General features: G+C 56.0%; 1 protein-coding gene and 2 long non-coding RNA genes across 5 annotated transcripts; 2 read left to right on the top strand and 1 right to left on the bottom strand.

The window, feature by feature from the left end:
- Positions 1 to 3,710: 3,710 nt before the first annotated feature.
- LOC121108701 lies at positions 3,711 to 4,854 on the bottom strand. Its single transcript, XR_005843370.1, has 2 exons — positions 4,737 to 4,854; positions 3,711 to 4,562 (listed from the first exon to the last, which is right to left on the bottom strand). It is a non-coding gene; the product is annotated as an uncharacterized LOC121108701 (long non-coding RNA).
- A 1,702-nt stretch (positions 4,855 to 6,556) lies between these two features.
- On the top strand, positions 6,557 to 11,410 carry LOC121108700. 3 transcript variants are annotated; one of them, XR_005843367.2, is made up of 3 exons: positions 6,557 to 6,653; positions 8,684 to 8,765; positions 10,467 to 11,410. It is a non-coding gene; the product is annotated as an uncharacterized LOC121108700 (long non-coding RNA). The 3 variants fall into 3 exon arrangements; XR_005843369.2 differs by having other exon boundaries at positions 10,456 to 11,410; XR_005843368.2 differs by having other exon boundaries at positions 10,444 to 11,410.
- A 2,517-nt stretch (positions 11,411 to 13,927) lies between these two features.
- Positions 13,928 to 17,928, top strand: LOC107049108 (coiled-coil domain-containing protein 81-like). The gene is made up of 8 exons (XM_040656790.1): positions 13,928 to 13,978; positions 14,201 to 14,257; positions 14,690 to 14,837; positions 15,045 to 15,301; positions 15,487 to 15,573; positions 15,782 to 15,873; positions 16,393 to 16,495; positions 16,818 to 17,928. The coding sequence occupies exons 1-6, from the start codon at positions 13,928 to 13,930 to the stop codon at positions 15,857 to 15,859; spliced, it is 678 nt and encodes a 225-aa protein (XP_040512724.1). The 3' UTR covers positions 15,860 to 15,873; positions 16,393 to 16,495; positions 16,818 to 17,928.
- Positions 17,929 to 18,926: the final 998 nt, after the last annotated feature.

The following is an 18,926-nucleotide window of genomic DNA, read 5'->3' as shown; positions in this document are numbered from 1 at the left end:
CCCTCTCTACTCTGCCCTTGCAAGGCCCCATTCAGTCTGGAGAAGAGAAGGTTCTGGGGACACCTGATAGTGGCCTCCCAGTAATTAAAGGCCACTGACAATTAAGTAATTGTAATTAACTTCCAAGCAGGAGGGAAATCAGCTATTTCCATGGGTAGATCACAACAGAACAAAGGGGAAGAGTTTTGAACAACGGGAGTGGAGATTTAGCTTAGCTATCAGAGAGAAAGTTTCCACTGAGAGGGTGTTGAGGTGCTGCAACAGGCTGCCCAGAGAGGCTGTGGATGCCCCATCCCTGGAGGTGTTGAAGGCCAGGTTGGATGGGGCCCGGGGCAGCCTGGTCTAGCTCCTGATCGAGCGGTTGGCAACCCTCTCCACAGCAGGGGAAACTGGAACTCGATGATCTTTGAGGTCCCTTCCAACCCAGGCCATTCTACGATCACACGATTCTGATTCTAAGGTTGTGTGTCTCCTGCTGTTGGGATGCTAACAAACAGAACTGATAGGTCCAGTGTACAAACTGGAAAGCTTTCCAGAGCATGCAGCACAGCAGGCGCCAAGTGAGAAGCATGACCGTATCCTGTCTTTCCTGCTGGTACAGGTCATGGTCTTCAGGATGTCAACTGGCAGGAAGCTGTTCTAGGACAGCAATCATAGGAAAAAACAGGTTGGAAAAGGAAGTGATGAAGAGAATGTTCACAGATGTTCAGAGGATTTTTGCTCCATACAAAGGCTCCTCCAAAAGCAAGGCCTCCTACTTATTCCCAGGGAAACTACAAGAGATAGCAAGAGCAAAACAACAACACTATTTGATAGAGCAAATTCGCAGCTACCAAACGCTGTTTCTCAACACGGTCACCGCCTTTAGCTTTGCATTTTCACCCGCTCGTAAAAATCTGCACCAGCGGGGGTGACCCACTGTCACTGTCACTACTGATGGAACGCACCACTCACTGCCTCCCTGTGCTCACATCCGCTGTTTGATCTCCACCAATGTTCAGCAAGGGTCGGTGAATGTCACCGGGTGCCCTGTATTCCTTTGACTTCTGCGGTGTGCAGGTTTGATTGGGCAGGACCAGCTCGATCGGCAGATCCCCGAGCATTGACTGGCCAATTGGTGGCTTTTGCTACGTGTGCATCCCAACGCCTGAATGTCTCAGCACCCATTGCTCTCGGTGCAGTTGTTAGCAGGCCATTGTATTGCTAGATTTTCACAGAGGCTGTGCATGAGAGGCGATGTGATATACCCACTCGATGCCATGCTCTTTGGCCCAGGTGGTGAGGAGATTGTTTTGGAAATGAGTCCCGTTGTCTGACTCAGTTCTTTCTGGGGTGCCGTGTTGCCACAGGACTTGCTTTGCAAGGTCCAAGATGGTATTTGAAGCGGTGGCATTTGGGAAGGGATATGTTTCCAGCCATGCGGTGGTTGCTTCCATCACTGAAGTTTGTGGGAGTTGGTGGGAGCTGGTGGGAGTTTTTAGGAGTGTGATACAGTCCACCTGCCAGGCCTCCCTATACTTGGACATGCAGAAATCAGACCCTATAGCCAGTAAGGTTTTAGAGCAGGTATGTGTTTATTAGTGACGCGCGTACACGCTGGTGCAAGGGGGATCATTCCACGTAACTTGCACACCGTCAGGAGAAATCGTGCTATAGATATAGGTCGAATAAATACATAATCAATAGTTGACAGGAATTCGGAGACATATTCATTACATTCCCGAGAGCCCATTAGCATGCAGTCCCTCCCCACCCTGCGCGTGCGTAGTAGGTCATGATAATGAAGGCTCGTAGTCTTCCTCGCGAAGGCTCGTAGTCTTCCTCGCTGCAAACTTCTGACCCTGAAGGGGGGCATCCCTCGAACCGGTTTCAGCTTGCACTTCAGACATCTAATCACCTCCCTGCCAAATGTTTTCGAGCGGTTCTCCGGTCCTTATCTTTATGGCCTTCACTCTCCTTGTTATTTCAGACCTAGCTCCTGTGAAAGTGCTTGGAATCCCTTGTTTTCTAATATTCTCTACACAAACTATCTCTATCTGCCGCTTATGTCTACCTTGTGAAGCTGCTTTCTCTTTTCTGGCTGTGAAGCCCCTTTTCTATACTGCGGGGACCTGATTTTGCCCTTCACTTACAGTCCAACCAGAAAGGTCAGCACCAGCCCCAGGACCCGAAAATACAGACACAGCCTGAGAGGCCAACACCAGCCGAGGGGCCTAAAGCCACCACAAGAGAGGTCAGCACCGACCCCAGGGCCTAAAGCCACAGCCCGAGATGCCTAAACCAACCCTTGGGCCTGAAGCCACAGGCAGGCGGGCCTGCCCTGGCACCACGGCCTAAAGGCTCATCCCCAGCCGCAGAGGCCGGCACCAGCTCTGGGCCTAAGGCCATAGCCAGAGCCAGACAGGCCGGCGCTACCCTACGGGCTTAAAGGCAGAGTCACGGCCCGAGAGGCCGGCACCAGCTCCACGACCGAAAGCCACAGACACATCCAGTGAGTCCAGCACCAGCCCTGGGGCCTAAAGCCTATGCCACATGGGGCGGCACCAGCCCGGGGCTTTAAGGCACAGCTCGACATACTGGCACTGGCCATGGGGGCTACAGGACAGCCCAAAGGGCCAGCACCTGCCCTGGGACCTGAAGCCACTGCCAGAGAGGCCAGCACCAGCCCCAGGGCATGAAGCCCCTCTCATCAAGGCCAACATTGGCCCAAGGGCCTGAAGTCACAGCCCAAAAGGCTGGAAGCAGTCCTAGAATCATATCGAAGGATCATAGGATGGCCTGGGTTGAAAAGGACCACAATGATCATCCAGTTTCAGCCCCCCTGCTGTGTGCAGGGTTGCCAACCGCCAGACCAGACCAGGCTGCCCAGAGCCACATCCAGCCTGGCCTTGAATGCCTCCAGGGATGGGGCATCCACAGCCTCCTTGGGCAACCTGGTCCAGTGCATCACCACCCGCTGGGTGAAAAACTTCCTCCTCATATCTAACCTACACCTCCCCTGTCTCAGTTTAAAACCATTCCCCCTTGTTCCATCACCATCCACCCTCCTAAACAGCCGTTCTTCCTCCTGTTTATACGCTCCCTTCAAGTACAGAAAGGACACCATGAGGTCTCCCCGGAGCCTTCTCCAAGCTGAACAAGCCCAGTTCCCTCAACCTTTCCACACAGGAGAGGTGCTCCAGCCCTCTGGCCATCTTAATGGCCCTCGTCTGGGCCCGTTCAAAGAGCTCTGCGTCTTTTTTCTACTGGGGGCCCCAGGCCTGGGCGCAGTGCTCCACATGGGCCCTCACAGGAAGAGCCGAGTAGAGGGGGACACTCCCCTCCCTCTCCCTCCTGGCCACCCCCAGGGACCTAAAGCCACAGCCCCAGCTAGAGAGGCCAGCACTGACCCCAGGGCCTGAAGCCACAGCCTGACAGGCTGGAATGAGTCCACGGAGTTCAAGCTGTGTCTAAAGACACAGCCCCACCATGAGTCCTTGCTGGTCTTTTCTGGACGCTGATGCATTCCTTTCAAAAAACGAGGTCCGACGTCCCACTCGTTTTCGGGTTTGTTGCCCGTTTGTAAAATATTTTATGACGTATACATATCAATCTAAGTCTCATCCCACTCCGTGCGTTTTGAGGAGGTGAATCTTTCTCCATCTCCTGAGTCGCGCCTCCCCTGGTCAGCAAAGGGTCACTGCCGCAATGGAGTCATCCAAACTCAGAGGAATAGTACACATCCATTTATTGACAGCGTTCTTAACAACTGACAACAGCCCATTGGAGGTAACGTTGCCTAATGGGCTAATTACAATTCATAAGCCTTCGAGGTAACCAGCTGTAGGAAATGGCTGCTACGAAGACTCAAAGAATCCAAGAAGCCACGTCCTGGTGTCAGGTGCAGATCTTCAGTCTGATGGGTCGTCGGAGGTGGTGGTGTTCAGTTGATGACGACTCACGACGACAGTACAAACTTATTTGTAAGTCCAAAGTGGTGGCACTCAGCCGCCTGCCGGCACTGCCCCACAGCTGTGCCTGTGCGCCCCTGGGGGCAGGAGCACAGGAGAGGCCCCTTCCGTGGGGACAGAGCCCTCTCCCCGAGCCCCACCGGGCAGCCCCGAGCTGGGAGGGGGGACTGAGCAGGGCGGTCAGATGGGCAGCAGCCCATCACAGACCACACGCAGGCTCCTGCTCGCAAAGTACGCCAGGGAAGCGTACATTGCCTGGGGCAGCACTCGCAGCAGGAGCCGATACAACAGCTCCTGGTCATAGTGCTGGGCGTACAGCACTGCACAGCCCAGCACGGCAACAAGCAGCAGCTGGAGGCTGACAAAGATGAGGCACATCGTCCTGGGGGCAAAAAGAGGGCCAGGCCGGGAATGAGGCGTCCCGACCCCACGGCAGCAGAGCCCCACACAGCACCAAAGGGGCTTCCCGGGAGCCCTGCCGGCTGCAGTGGGGTCCAGGCCATCAGCCCACTGCCGGGAGCCCGGCTGCTGGCGGCTGGGCACAGGGCAATGAGGGGATACTCACTTCATCCAGAAGGCGAGCCCACGTCTCCTCGCCCGCTCCTCCTTCTCCTGTAGGTGAAGATGGGGCAGGGGTGCTGGTCAGGCCCTGCTGTACAGCCGGGGCTCGTGCAGGACAGTGGCAGCCCGGCAGCACAGCAGCACAGCCGCAGCGCTGCAGGGAGCCCTGTCCCCAGGGACACCCTTGTCGGATGGGGTGAGGGTGCACTGGGCTCTGCCCCTTACCAGCGCTGCCTCCACCACCTCTGGCTGCACAGCCCCAGGCATGTGGGCTGTCTCCAGCTCCAGCTGATGCTGCTGCCTGTAGGGAACAAGGCCTGCTTGGAGGGTGTCGGCCTCTGTCAGCACACGGGCTCCCCAGCAGTGCGTGCCCACCCCCAGGCTGGGGTCAGGCTGCTCTGTCATACCATGCGCCGAACTGAAACCCATGCCCCAAGCCCAGCAGCACTGCAGTCCTGTTGCTGCCCCGGGTGCTGCAAAGGACCTGTCCCACTCACCAGGCACCCTCCAGCTGCTCCCGCTCCTCTTGCAGGCACTGTTTTGCCTGGCGCAGCACCTGGCAGACAAAAGTGTGAGTGCCCGTGCCTGCTGCAGCTGTCCCCCATCTCCCCACCTGGGGGCGGGCAGCCCCGATCTCCTTGCCCCTGCACACTACCTTGTTCTCCTTTCTCTCAGCCTGCAGCTGCTTTTCCAGCTGGGCAATGAGCCGCTTCTCCTGCAAAGACAACGGGTGTGCCATGTGGGGCAGCTGCGCTGGGCCCCATGGACCCGAGGGACGGGGACCGAGGTCCTCCTGCAGAGCCAAAGCTGTGAGGACGCTGAGCTCTGAGGACGAGCCCCCACTTCACCCTACCTGCTTCAGCTCCTCTTTCCTGGCAGCTGTTCTTTCTTCCTGTATTTTCTGGGCATCGTGTGGGAAAGAAGAAGAGGAGCAGCCATCAGGGCAGCAGCACTCCCATGGAGCTCCGTCTGACGGCAGCTCCATGCCGCCATCCCCTCCTGCCCCCTCCATCGTGTTAACCAGTGCCCACAGGGCTGGAGATGCAGACCTACACGAGGGGACATCTGCTCACCTTCATCAAGGATTCCCTGGCCTCAGTCTCGCGCTTCTCCATGGCCGCCATGAGCCTGTGGGAGGGGAGAGGAGCTGTGTTGGCACCGAGGTGCTGCCGGCAGCTCTGCATCCCGCCGGAGGTGCCCGGCCCTCTGCTGCCATGCCATGGGCAGGGTGCCCTCCAGCCAGCAGCTCACCCCGCCGGCCCTTCTGTGTCTGTGCACCCAGAGCTCACCTGCAGCAGCTCCTCCACCAGCTTCACACGCCACAGCGCCCTTAATCTTCTGCTGACACACTGGACCCGCATTGCTGCACCACTCGCACAGCTCCTCGCAGAACCAGACCAGAACCACCCGCAGAATGAGGCAGGCAGGTTCAACGTTGACTCACTGCCCCTGCCCCACCCCAGGGCCTCTGTGAGGTCATCACATCATTGTGACATCACCCACACAGGAGGGTCCTGGAAGATCATAGAACCATAGAATGGTTTGTGTTGGAAGGGTCCTGGAAGATCATAATACTGCAGGACGGCGTGGCTTGGGAGGTTCCTTAGTGGTCATAGAACCATAGAATGGTTTGTGTTGGAAGAGTCCTGGAAGATGATAGAACCACAGGATGGTGTGGGTTGGAAGGGTCCTGGAAGATCATAGAATCACAGAATGGTTCTTTGAAACAGCTGTGAAGGATCCGTGAGCAAATCCGCCGTCAGTAGTTGGTGCCGCGGGAAGGCCTGAGGTCCGACCTTTCCTCCAACGGCTTCAGTGTAACATTGGAAAGACAGTGCTCACACCTGGTTTGTTCTATCTGCCAGGACGTCACTCAGCTGCGTTGCGACGGCGACGGCGCGCCCTCATTCATGGCACGGCGTACAGCCGTCCGCGTGACGACGGCGCACGCGTGGCTGTGTATCCATAACAGCCGCGCTTCAGCGCGGCTGTTCTCTTTGGATGCTGCCATGGCGCGTCGTCCCACGCTGTGACGTCATCACCTTGCGCCCGGGTGAGGCGGCGGCCTCGAGGTTGTCCTGCTGTGCTCCGCAGTGCTCCAACGCCGCGGGGCGGCTCCGGGCGCCGCCTCAGCTTCTACAGGTGGGTGTTTGGGGTGGGGGGGGGGGATCGGTTCATGTGCCGGGGCTAAGAGGGTGGGGGGCCGCGTGCCGCTCGCTCTGTGTTGGCCCCGTGGGGCCTTTGTGGTCCTCAGGGCCTCTGCCCGGGGGCAAGGAGGTGCCCTGTGTCCCCCCTCTCCCCCCGCCATGGGCCGCCCACAACGGCCCCCCAGGGCCTTTGTCTGTCCCCTAGGTTTACACCCAGTCCCCATCCTCTAGTTCCCTCATTCTGACCACTTGAGTCCTTTTTCCCCCTTCCCCTCAGTGCCTTCCCTCCGTGTCCACCCATTTCCCATTCTGATCCCCAGGGTCCGTCCCCTCCCCTCCCTCCGTTCCCTCCCTAGTCCACTATTCTGATCTCTGGTGTCCCCTGTCCCCCGCCCCACCCCCCACTCCCCTCTATTTTACTCCACAGGGCCTCCTGTCCTCCCTTCCCCCCCACCTCCTGACCCCTTTTTTCTGACTCCCAAAGTCCCCTGTACCTCCCCCTCTCCCTCCCCCCCCCACCCCGTGCCCTCCTCCCTGTCCCCTGGTATCCAGTCCCCCATTTTGCCCCCCAGGTCCCCTCCAGCCAGACCCCCTTTCTGTCCAATAGAATCCCCCCACAACCTCTGACTCTCCTGTCCCACCCCTCACTCCTCCCCCAGATGCTCTTTCTGCCTCTTAGAGACTCTGTTCACCCCTTTCCCACTTCAGACACTCTTTCAACACCTTAGAGACCCCATTCCTCCCTTCCCGCTCCAAAACCCCCCAAGATCTCCCCCAGACTCCCTTTCCACCCCATAGAAGCCCCTCACAACCCCCCAGCTTCCCCCTGCCACCCCCTCTCCAACCCCAGGCCCCTTTTCCTCTGAATAGAGACCCCACTCACCCTTTTTTCCCCAGACACAACCCCCCTGTCCGCTCCCAGACTCCCCTTTCTGCCCTACAGAAGCCCCATTGCCCCCCCCCCCTCAACTCCCTAAGTTCCCCTCCACAATGCTCCACACCACCCCCAGTCCCCCGTTGTACCCGCAGAAGCCTCTTTTCCCTCTTTTTCCACCCCACAACTCCCTCTCTTTGCCCCCAGACCTCTTTTCCACCCCATAGAAGCCCCCCAGAACCCCTCAGTTTCTCCCTTTCACGCCTCCCTCCACCTCCAGACCCCCTTTCCACCCCACAGAAGTCCCATTCACACCTTCCCTCCTAGATTCCCCTGCAACCCTCCTCTCCACCCCGACTTTCCTTCCACCCCATAGAAGCCCCACTAACCCTTTTCTTCCCCCCCACAACCCCCCTGTCCAGCACTGGAGTCATCCAGAAGGAACTAGAGGTGTCCCAGAAGGGTCTTGGGGGTGGCCAGGGTGTCCCCAAGTGGATCTAGAGGGTCATTGGATTAATCCAGAAGGGTCTGGAGATGTCCTGGAGGGGTCTTGGGGTGTCCAGGGGGTCTCCCCCTTTTGACTAGCAGACAGGTCCAGCACTGGAGTCATCCGGAAGGAACTAGAGGTGTCTCAGAAGGGTCTTGGGGTGGCCAGGGTGTCCCCAAGTGGATCTAGAGGGTCATTGGATTAATCCAGAAGGGTCTGGAGATGTCCTGGAGGGGTCTTGGGGTGTCCAGGGGGTCTCCCCCTTTTGACTAGCAGAGTGGTTAGGAATTTCCAAAAGGAAATGAATTCCTTAACTGAGGATCCTATAAGAGGAGCAGAACAGTTAGATCAATTTGTGGAGCCTAATTTCCTCTCAGGGATGGCAATGATGTTTCTCATGGGTATGTTGTTTACTGGAGAAGAAGGAGGTGCAATTAGGTGGGCAGCTGTGCAAGAGTGGGAAAGGAGTACAGAAGAAAGGTCGGGTCCTGTGGGGAGGTGGAGAAAGGAAGGATCCTGAGGATAAACTGTCTTGGTTATTGTCACTGTCTTTGTGACTGTTAACTGTTTGTGGTGTGAAAGTATTATTAAGAAGCTGTTATGGGACAAGGGGTGTCTAAGAAGATACCAGAAATGACTCCCTGGGTTGTATTTTGGCTCACAGGAGAGACGTTGTGGGTGAGACAGAGGGAACATCAAATGAGAAACTGGGAAGAGATATGAAGTAGCGGGACCAGTTTTTCTAAGTGAGTATTCTAATCATGAGACCAAGTATTGGGTGTTTGTGGGAACTGGAGGGTGTTTGATTCGTGGGTTTTGAAGGGACCCCCATGAGCAGAACTTGGAATGAGAAAGGGAGCCAGGGCCGGAGACTGCTGCTGTAAACAGTGCTATTTGTGAAGGGGGGGTGGAGAGGACGGGGCACTGGAAATGAGAATAGCCTTCATCTGCAGAGATCTAGGAAACCCGAAATCCCAGTGCTAGATGATGCTGAAATATGATGTTAGTAGTTCATGTAACGATGAGAGTTTGGAAAGTGAAAAAGGTTTGGGAAAGACAAGGCTGAGGAAGGCAGAGATGAGCAAGGTGTAACAGGGATGTCAGGATTGAAGAGAGATGAGTGGTATGGAAGAACTGCCTGAGGAACAGAGATAGGGAGGAGATTGGGAAGAACAACAGCAGCTGCTACTGTTGCTGCAATAGAGCAGGGCCATAGGACCCAGAGGTCCCTTCAGGAAGAGGTGGGGGGAGGGGGGGGGTGGAAGAGCCCAGGGAGGGCTCTGCCCCACAAACTGCAGGGAAATGGGACACTGGTGGAGAAATCCTATCAAGCTGAGTGAGAGGGAACCATCTCTGATCACAAAAGCTGGATGATGGGAACCTGGGAAGTTTACCGTAGCAGATCCACTGTTTAAACTACAGCTAGGGGAGAAGGATAAAGAGGTTTATTTTCTGGTGGGTACGGGTGCCTCTTACCACCCGTAGATGGTTTTTGTAACAGTAGTAGGAGCTACTGCCCAACAAGAAAAAGCTTACCTTTTGGGATCAATTAAATATAGGCTGAGAAAATAAGTAGGAATACATAAATCCTTGTACATGCCAGGTTCTCCAAAACCGTTACCCTGGCAAGACTTATTAGAACAAATGGATGCAGAGATTAGATTCAATAAAACTGGAGCTAAGGGTCAAACAAGATTAACTGATGGCAAATTGTAAGTCTGGCTTTAATACAAACTGGGAAAAACCATGTTGTACCCCCAGAAGTTACAGAAATCTTAAATAAAGTATGCTTAGGAGTGTGGGTACCAGGGATGGCTGGTAGAGACAAACTGCAGCCCTAAGTTAAAAGCAAGAGCTAGTGCTAGCTCAGTCAGGGTAAAGCAGTGCCCTTTGAGGATATGCAACTGTAGAAGGATAAAAGAAAAACTAGGTAACTTTTGGATTTTGGATTACTAATTGAATGTGAATCCAAATACAGTACTCCAATCTTGCTGATGAAAAATTGGAGAGCAAGTGCTATAGTTTAGTACAAGATTTGAGGGCAAGGAATAGAATTGTTGAATGTATACAGTCTGTAGTGGCAAATCCATACACTTTATTAACTAAGTTAGGGAAGGAGTAGGTGGAGTTTACCTTCTGGATTTGAAGGATGCCTTTTCTGCCTGGTTTGGCCAAAGGAAGCCTAAGGTTATTTGCCTTTGAATAGGAGACCCCCAGAATGGGGAGAAAAGCGTCAGTTAACCTGGACAGTGTTACGCAGGGTTGTGAGAACAGCCCAATGATTTGTGAGAGCCAGTCGGCTTGTGAGCCCAAGACATGGGTTCCTCCATCCCAGGGTGGAACTTTACTGCAGCATGTGGGTGCCCAGTAAGCACAGAGGACTGTGTGTAGTGGACTGTGAGTTTGATGCATTTCTTGGCTTAGATGGTTATCAAGTTTCTCAACAGAAAGCTCAACTGATCAAAGAGAAGGAAGGAAGCAATTTGCTGGGCTCCCAGGACACCAACGCAGAGCTACCTTCGAGCCGGCACTGTGTGACTGCATGGAGACTGTCTGTGCCAGTGGGCCAGACCTAAAGAAGGAACTACCAGATGATGCTGAGGATTCCTGCATTCATCGACAGAAGCAGTTTAGTGAGACAAAGGAACCGTAAGGCAGGATATGCAGTAACTGCTACTGAGCAGGTAATCAGAGTACAACCGTTACCTGTAGGGACTTCCACTAAGAGGTCTAAAATAGCCTTAAACGTATGGACAGATGCTAAATATGCATTTGGGGTGGCACACACTTATGGTACCATCTGGAAAGAGCAAGGAGTGCTCACACACAGGGAAAACAAATTCAGCACGGTGTATATCTACCAAAGAGCGTGGCTGTTATACACTGTGATGGACATCAGAAAGGTGACACTGTCCAGGAAACTGGAAATATGATAGGGATCAGGTGGCAAAACAGGCAGTTGAAGGAAAAGAAATAGCAGAACTGGCTTTAATTCCAGATGGTAAACTTCAAATCTCTGAACCTGAGTCAGCCTGTGGAACATTTTAGAGGGGACGGGAATCTAATTCATGATTTAGAAGGGAAGAGAGCTAGCTGACAGATGGGTGCGTACCCAGATGGACGCGCTGTTGTGCCCTTTAGTACTTTATGGAAGTTGGTTCTAAGGGAACATATTGAAACATACTGAGGGGACAAACAGTAGAAAGTAATTGCGCAATCTAGTACCAGGAACAGGGTACAAGTGGGGCCTATTAGGAAAGGGAACCTTCCAGGGCAACAATGGCAAATTGTTTTTTGTTTGGAACTACCAGGAAACAAGGAGGGTTTTGTTATATGCTAGTTCAAACCAATACCTTTCCAGGGTGGCCAGAAGCATTCCCTCTGCAAAGCCCTTGCTCCTGACCCTCGTCCCTGCCCCCACCTGCCCTCACAGTACAGCCACCTTCTCTTGAGCAGGGTAAAGAGCAGTGAGAATTCATACTTGGTTATCCTGGCACAAAGAGTTTGTGGGCCACAAAGAGAAATCCCTGCATTCCAGAAAACAGAGACAAAAAGAGACAGTCGGAGGAGTGCCTAATAAAGATGTGACGATGTTCTCAGCTGCGGCTGCTGTTGCTGGATACAAGCAACCACACGAGGGTGGCTGAGCACGCTCTCCTGTCTCTATCCCAATCCAAGAAACACACAGAAGAGCTCAGTGCTCTCTTGCTTTCATTTCCTTCCATGAGCCATTTTAAAATGCACGTTGTTCTAGGCCAGCACAAGCTCTAGGGCCTAAAGCCACAGCCTGAGTGGCCAACGCAGCACCAGGGCCTAAAGCCACAAGAAGAGAGGCTGGCACCCACCCCAGCGCATAAAGCCTCAGCCAGGGAGGCATCCACTGGCCATGGGGCTTAAAGCCACAGCCAGAGAGGCCTGCAGTGGCCCTGAAGCCAAAAGACCCAGGCCGAGAGTCCTATACCAGCCCAGGGCCTGAAGCCATAGGCAGACAAGCCAGCACTGACCCAGGAGCCTAAAACCCCACCCTGAGCCTGAGAGGCCAGCACCAGCCCAAGGCCTAAAGCCAAAGCCACAGGCAGAGAGGCTGGCACCAGCACCAAGGCCTAAAGCCACAGCCACAGAGGCCACGAGCAGTCTTTGGGCCAAAAGCCACATCCTGAGAGGCCTACACCGGCCCAGGGCATAAAGCCATAGGCAGACAGGCTAGCATTGGCCCGGAGGCCTAAAGCCGCAGCACCAGCACGAGAGGCCTGCACCAGTCCTAGGCTGAAAGCCACAACCACAGGCAGGGAAGCTGGCATCTGCCCTGAGGCTTAAAGCCACAGCGACAGGCAGAGAGGCTGGCACCAGCAGCAAGGCCTAAAGCCACAGCCAGAGAGGCCAGCACCAGCCCTGGGGCATAAAAACACAGCCAGACAGACTGGCACCAGCCCTAGGGCATAAAGCCACAACCCGAGTGGCTGGCTGTGGCCCTGGGCCTTAAAGCCTCAGCCACAGCCCGAGAGGCCAGCACCAGCCCAAGGGCCTGAAGCCACATCCAAAGCTAGACAGGCTGGCACCAGCTGTGGGGACTAAAGCCACAGCTTGAAAGGCTGGAACCAGTCCAGGGGCTTCAAGGCACAGCCAGAACTCCAGAGGCCAGCACTGGCCACGTGGCCTGAAGCCACAGCCCCAGCCCAAGAGGCCTGCAGTGTCCCCGGGGCCTAAAGCCCCAGCAACAGCCAGAAAGGCCAACAGCCGCCCTGCACCTAAAGCCACATCCACAGCAAGAAAGACCGGCACCAGCCCCAGGACATAAAGCCACAGCCACATCCAGTGAGGCCGGCACCGGCCCCAGGGGCCTAGAGCCCTGAATGTCAGTGGGTGCCATTTGTTTCTGCACAAAGGAGTTCAGTTCCACTCCTTTGCTTCATCCGCACTTCCGTGTCAGACGGCAGTTGGTCAGAGTGCCCCTCTGCTGCCATCATGGAATGCCATCACTGCATGGCAACAACACGGAACGGAGCATTGGTGGGAAGGTTCAGCCTCCCTGAAACGCAGGCTCCGTGTAAAATAACTGCAATTGAGCATTTCATAGGCGGGTGTGCATTTTTCTCTTCCAAACTGTATTGTGAGTCAAATTGAGTCCCATGGCCAAGCTGCTCTTCAGGGTATCACGCTTCCTTTGAAACATCTCCTGCTCTTAGAAAAAGTAGAAGCTCCCTTCAGAAGGAAAGCAGAGAATAGACGTCTGCTGCCGAGCTCCCTGGAAATGTTGCTTCTCTCTCCCACCCTTCTCGAGGCGTTCAGCTGACCATCTCTAAGAGGGCATGGGTGTTCCAGGGGTGTCTTCTGCCTGAAAAGCATCTGGCCGAACTCAGGGCTAACAGTGGAACCCAAGGCCAAGCACCAGCCCTGGGCCGAGTCAAGGCAGCGAAACCCGCCCCGTGGTCTTCATGGAGCTCAAAGGCCAGCCTGCCCTCGGTGCCCAAAGGGAGTAAGTGAGCGCTGCAGCCACCAAGCTCCCGATCAGCCAAATGACTGAAGTTTAGGAAGCGAGGGGCCCAGGACCACCACCTCTGGTGTGGTGCTGCTGGCACATAAGGGGTCCAGGTGTGGGGAGTGCCAACCAGCAAGGGGCAGAGCTGGGCTCGTGCCGTGTCAGGGCGGGCAGCAGGCTGCTGTGCCAGCGCTTGTCATAATGGGCAACTGACAGCATTGGCCACTTGCCGCTGTGTCGTCGTGGCGACGTCTATGACAGGGCCAGCCAGGAGGGGTCTGAAGGCGGTGCCCCAGTGGTGGCCCCTGCATCCTGAAGGAGCATCGGGCAGAGAGCAGATGCATCTGGAAGGGATGAGCTCCCACGTGGCTGTTGCCAATGCGGGGCGTCCTGCTGCGGTGAAGCGGGCCAAGATCCAATTCTGGGAGGATGGCCCCGCGACACAGCGTGACTACAGAATGCCAGAGGTCACCGCCAAAGGTACGCGGGTCCACTGCCAGCACAGGAGCAGAGCTGCCAGCAAGTCCTGGCACTGAGCGGGAGAGCCAGCACGGGGACCATGTCAGGGCTGTCTCCCTTTGGGGCTGGGGACAGTGAGGACACTTTCCATCTGCCACCTCCCTCCCGCTGCGAGGCAGTAGGAGCGCCGGGAAGCGGCAGAAGCAGAGTGTGACCCGCTTTTCCTCTGCCCTCCAGAGCGAGTTGCCTGTCTGGGATGCGGTGGCCGTCTACGTCCAGGAGCAGCTCCTGCTACGCAAGGTGGGTCGGCCAAGTCTTCCTGCTTGTCTGCTTGGAGGGGTGGGGAGTCCCCTCGCCTTGGGCCACAGAATGCAAGCAGGGAACTCAGCCCCCAAATCCCTGTCAAGTACCAGCGGGCCTCCCGCATGCGTGGTATGACTTGTGGTATGTGGTGTGGTGTGCTGGGGCTGACCCCAGTCTCTGGAAACCTCTGGCTTCCACGAGGCTGCTTCTGCCTTGACTGCTGTGCTGTGTTGTGGGAGGGCAAAGGGAGGAAGGGAGAGGACCGGGCAGCTCCTTGCTAACAACTCTCCCACGGCCCTGGCCTGGCCTGGGCTTCTGAACAGTGGGAGAGGGCACAGCAGGACTCGAAGCACAGTCCCCGCACAGGGCAACCTTCAGCTCTTCCTCCAGCCTTAACCCTTCGGCCCTTCCCTTCTCTTTTACACGCAGGGGGTCCGAATTCCCACCTTCGGTTCCTTCAGCATCGTCTCCGAACGGATTGAGGCTGAGGATGGAGCCATGACTCTGCAGTGGCCTGCGTTTTGCCTGGCCAGGAACCTTGCGGGCATCCACAACCTGATGGAGAGCTACCCACCAGGTAGGAGTGGGCTTCAACCCTTTCTGGCTGCACAGATGGGACAAAGGGGGCTATCGCCTCCATTCTCAAAAGCAAACCACCCCCTGCACAGAGACCGTCCCAAAGAGGGGGTTGTCCTGGGCGGTGACTGCAATGAGCAGCACTTGGGAAGCACCGGTGGAAGAGCCGCTGCGTGACAGACTCTGACACTCTGGTGTGATTTTCCAGGCCATAAGGAGGTGCAGCCCCTCAAGTACACTGAGGTGGCCGCGGCCGCATCTGTGACCTGGCAGACTGGGAAGGCCTGCATATTTGGCACCACGTCCCTCGTTTCCCACTGCCTGAGGAAGGGGGAGAACATTGCCTTTGTCCTGAAGGACATAGGAGTGCTCCTCATCGAGGGAACGAGAGTTCAGATGAAGTTCTACTACGACTTCCTCGAGAGGATCAGCGGGAAAGAGAACCTAGAGAAAGTTGTTTTCAAGGTGAGCTTTTGGCTTCTCCATGGCCCTTGTGCTGCCTGCACGTGGCTCACCAGGAGCTGGCCAGCTGCCCGGGCCACGCAAGTGCTGTGGTGCTGTCAGCTCTCCGGCCTTGGGCTCCTCCAGCACTCTCCAGTGCCTCAGCTGTGACAAGGCCGTCCCACATCCTCCCTGTTCCTGCCCTGCAGGTGCCCCGGCTGCAGGGACATGGTGGTGTCCCGGGTGGCAGCTGTAGCCTCCCTGACGTCCTGTGGCCGAGTCATCGTCTTTCCCAGGTGAGTATGTTTGTGGCTGCAGCCCCTGCTTGATGCAGCTGCTCAGCTCTCCTGCAGCAACGTTTGCTCCTTGTGACCATGGGCGTCCTGCCATGGGAACCCAGGCAAAAATAGGTGATGTGACCGTCTGCCTGTGAGCAGGTGATCCCAGCGAGCAGAAAGGGCAGCTGGAGCCGTGGCTCACACCGTGTCTTCTCCTTTTGTACAGGTTTCGACGGGAGTTTGTACCCAAACCACCACCCAGGACAGCCCGCAAGGCCTGCCATGTCCCATTGCCACCTCTTGACCAGGGCAAGAAAGGTAAAGCAGCTGCCAGCTCCTCTCCATCCTACACAGCATCCAATGTGCGATGGGAAAATCCTCAGCCCACGATCATCCAAAGGCTCTGACTTGTGAAACCATTCACGGCAGCTCGGCACTGCCTCTCCTCCTGACCACACGTTGTCCTCATGAAGTCTAAGACGCTGGGTGCGATGTTCCCACAGTGCCCCCATCCCTGGCTATGGCAAGAGCTGGGGGGGTCCTAGGCCCAGTCCTCCTCCCAGGAAACGAGCTCCCAAAAGAGACTGCCACCTCACTCGCACCACCCAGCTCCTCTTTCCCAAAGCAAATGCCACTCAGGCAGCCCCAAAACAGAGCTGCGCCCCGGAGAGGAGGAGCTGGGATCACGAGACACAGAGGGCCCGCGGTCTCTGGGGATCGCATCTGCGAGGGGAGCAGAGCGGCCCTCTCGGGTGCTTTGGGACAGGCCTGCGTGTCACCGGGCCAGCAGGTTCACAGTCATCCCCCTCTGACGAGATCTCTCCTTCCCAATTCCAGAGGAACTTCCTGAATTGCCACCCCTCCCCAGCTGGATCCGCGTTACCTTTGTAGTGAAAAAACAGCCTGAGAAGGAAACAAGCGATGTCAAGAAGAAGGCCAGGTGAGACTGCAGGCTCAGGGTTGGGATCTGCACGGGGTGTTTCCCTGAGCCGGCAAGGGCCCATTCCCCAAGCCCAGGCAGTCACTGTTCAGGGCCGGCCAGCAGTGCTGAATGCAGCACGTGGAGGGGTGGGATGGGGCTGCCGGGAGCCCCCATTTCACACGGCTGGCCCCTCTCCAGCCCTCAAGAGAGCGCCAGCGCGCCCCGAGAGCTGCACGTGGGGAAGGCTGCGTTGCAGCCCAGGGTCCTGGCTCGGGGTTGCATTATACGGCCCCAAAGCCATCACCCACTCAGGCAGACCCCTCCCGCTGTGTCCTTTCAGTCAGCTGCCAGCGGTCCCGGGGGCGTCTTCTGCCAAAAAGCAGCCTCAGAAAAAAAAAGAAGGGAAAATGCTCTACCAAAAGCAAGGCGGCAGAGATGGCTCCAGCAGAGGCAGCGCAACCTCCAAGTGGCAAAGAAGAAGAACACGGCGCGGTGAAAGCCCCCGCTGGAGGAGGAGTGCCGCAAAAGGCACAGGCCAAGCTCAGAAAGCACCGTGGAGCCCCAGCCCTGCAACAAACACCACTGGCAGCCCTATGGTCCTCGAGCTCTGAGACCAGCCTGCCCGAGGAGCGCACCTACAGCGCCTCTGCTGCGGTGCCACTGATGCACAGGAGGACCAGATCTCTGCAGAGTCAGCCACCAAAGACCAAAGCGGGGCTCCCCAGGCGGGGGATGTCCTGTCCACGCTGACCAGGGCATGGGGTGCCCAGGAGAAGCAGAGCTCCACCTGAGGCTGCCAAACAGGTGTGCGATTCCTCTCTGTGCCATTCCTGGGGGCCTGTCTGCACCCTTCTTTGGTTTTGGCTCCAAGTTTGCTTTCGGAGGCACTTCTTGCCATAAGACTCTGACTTAGCTAGGAGATGACAGGTGGGTGTGGCAATCAGCATCACTTGGTGGACAATTTTACATTTGAAAGCATTTCTTTGCAGCTGTTTGCCTTTGGAAAAGAGTGCTGAGGAGTGTTTACTTGAGGAAGGTGTGGGCTGTGACCAAAAACTCCAGCTTGGTATAGGAGAACTGAGGGAACAACGCCATCGTATCCTGCGAAAAACAGGATGCAGGTGGGCACCTCCCTGCTCCCTCCTATCTGCTGGCAAGGCGCGGGAGATGGGGACAAAGGAGTTTCTGCTGAGATCCCAAAGCCACAAGCCGCCACTCCAAAGAGAGCTGACCGTTGTCGTCAACTGAACAACGACCCCTGATGACCCATCACTACTGTAGATCGACGTCTGAGCTACGAACCACGCTGGACCTGTGGTGGTGACTGTCTCTCTCTTGCTTCCTACAAAGACGGCTTGCTTTTATTTGCTATCTTTTCTATCGCCCGTCTTCCCTTCCCCATCTCCCTAAACAACTTGGGTTTGTAATAAAGCGGACGGGCTAACATTTAACCCGTGGTGTCTTAAGCTCTCTGTCAGGTGTACATAGAATAAAAGAACCTCCTCTCGCTCTGATAATGGGAGCGAGACAGTGCCGTCTCTTTGAAGAAAAGCAGAGGTAGAGGGACAATGGGAGACTCTTCCTTCCAAGACCCCTTGGCTCTGACAGACAAGGTGGCTACACTCCTTGGAGCCTTGGGATCTCGAGCTCCTCATTTTCCAGTGTCACGCTCTCTTCTGGTGGCACGCAGAGCACACCAAAGCCCACGAATAGGCAGCGTTTGAAAGGCATAGCTATGCGTGAGGCCCAAGAGTTTCCTTCCAACTCGCTGCTCCTTTAGATCCCTGGTGGGAAGAGAAGGGCTTTCTGGGAGGCGCTGGCATAGCTTAGGAGCAAAACACTGCAGCTGGGCAACTTGTAGGGAAGGGGAGAAAGAGAGGCAGAGAGAATGGCTGCCCCCCCTTGGCCGGAGAGCCGTGTGTGGGAAAGGCTGTGTCACAGCCACGGGTCCTGGCTCAGGGGCAGCAACACAGTGCCTCTTCTGAGCACTGCTGTCAGTGAGCATTGTTCCAAGAACAACGTGGGGTTACCAAGAACATTTCATAAGCAAGGAGGAGAAGGCCAGAGGCCTGGAAACACGACCTGTGGAGGAGCTGCCCTGAGCAACTGAGCGCTGAACATCTAGCACTGAACACTCACTCTGTCGAGAGCAGCTGCTTCGGACCGGCCTGGCCAGAACCGCAGCAAGCGATCTCAAGGCACGAGGGAAAAGACCTCCAAGATCATCCAGCCCAACATGTCCACCCTACCACCACTATTTCCCACTACACCATGTCCCTCAGTAGCACATCTAAACATTTCCTGAACATCGTCCAGGAACGCTGACTGCGGTCTCTCCCTGGGCAGCCCATCGCAGTGAGAAGAAATTTTTCCTAACGTCCAGCCTGAAACACCTCTTGTTGCTTTCAAGGTTCTTTCATTTCTTCACAAAGTTGGTGACAATCATCGT

This window comes from Gallus gallus (assembly GCF_016699485.2).
Source record: "Gallus gallus isolate bGalGal1 chromosome 32 unlocalized genomic scaffold, bGalGal1.mat.broiler.GRCg7b 32_unloc5, whole genome shotgun sequence".
NCBI lineage: Eukaryota > Metazoa > Chordata > Aves > Galliformes > Phasianidae > Gallus > Gallus gallus.
This window is presented reverse-complemented; position numbering and strand designations above follow the sequence as displayed.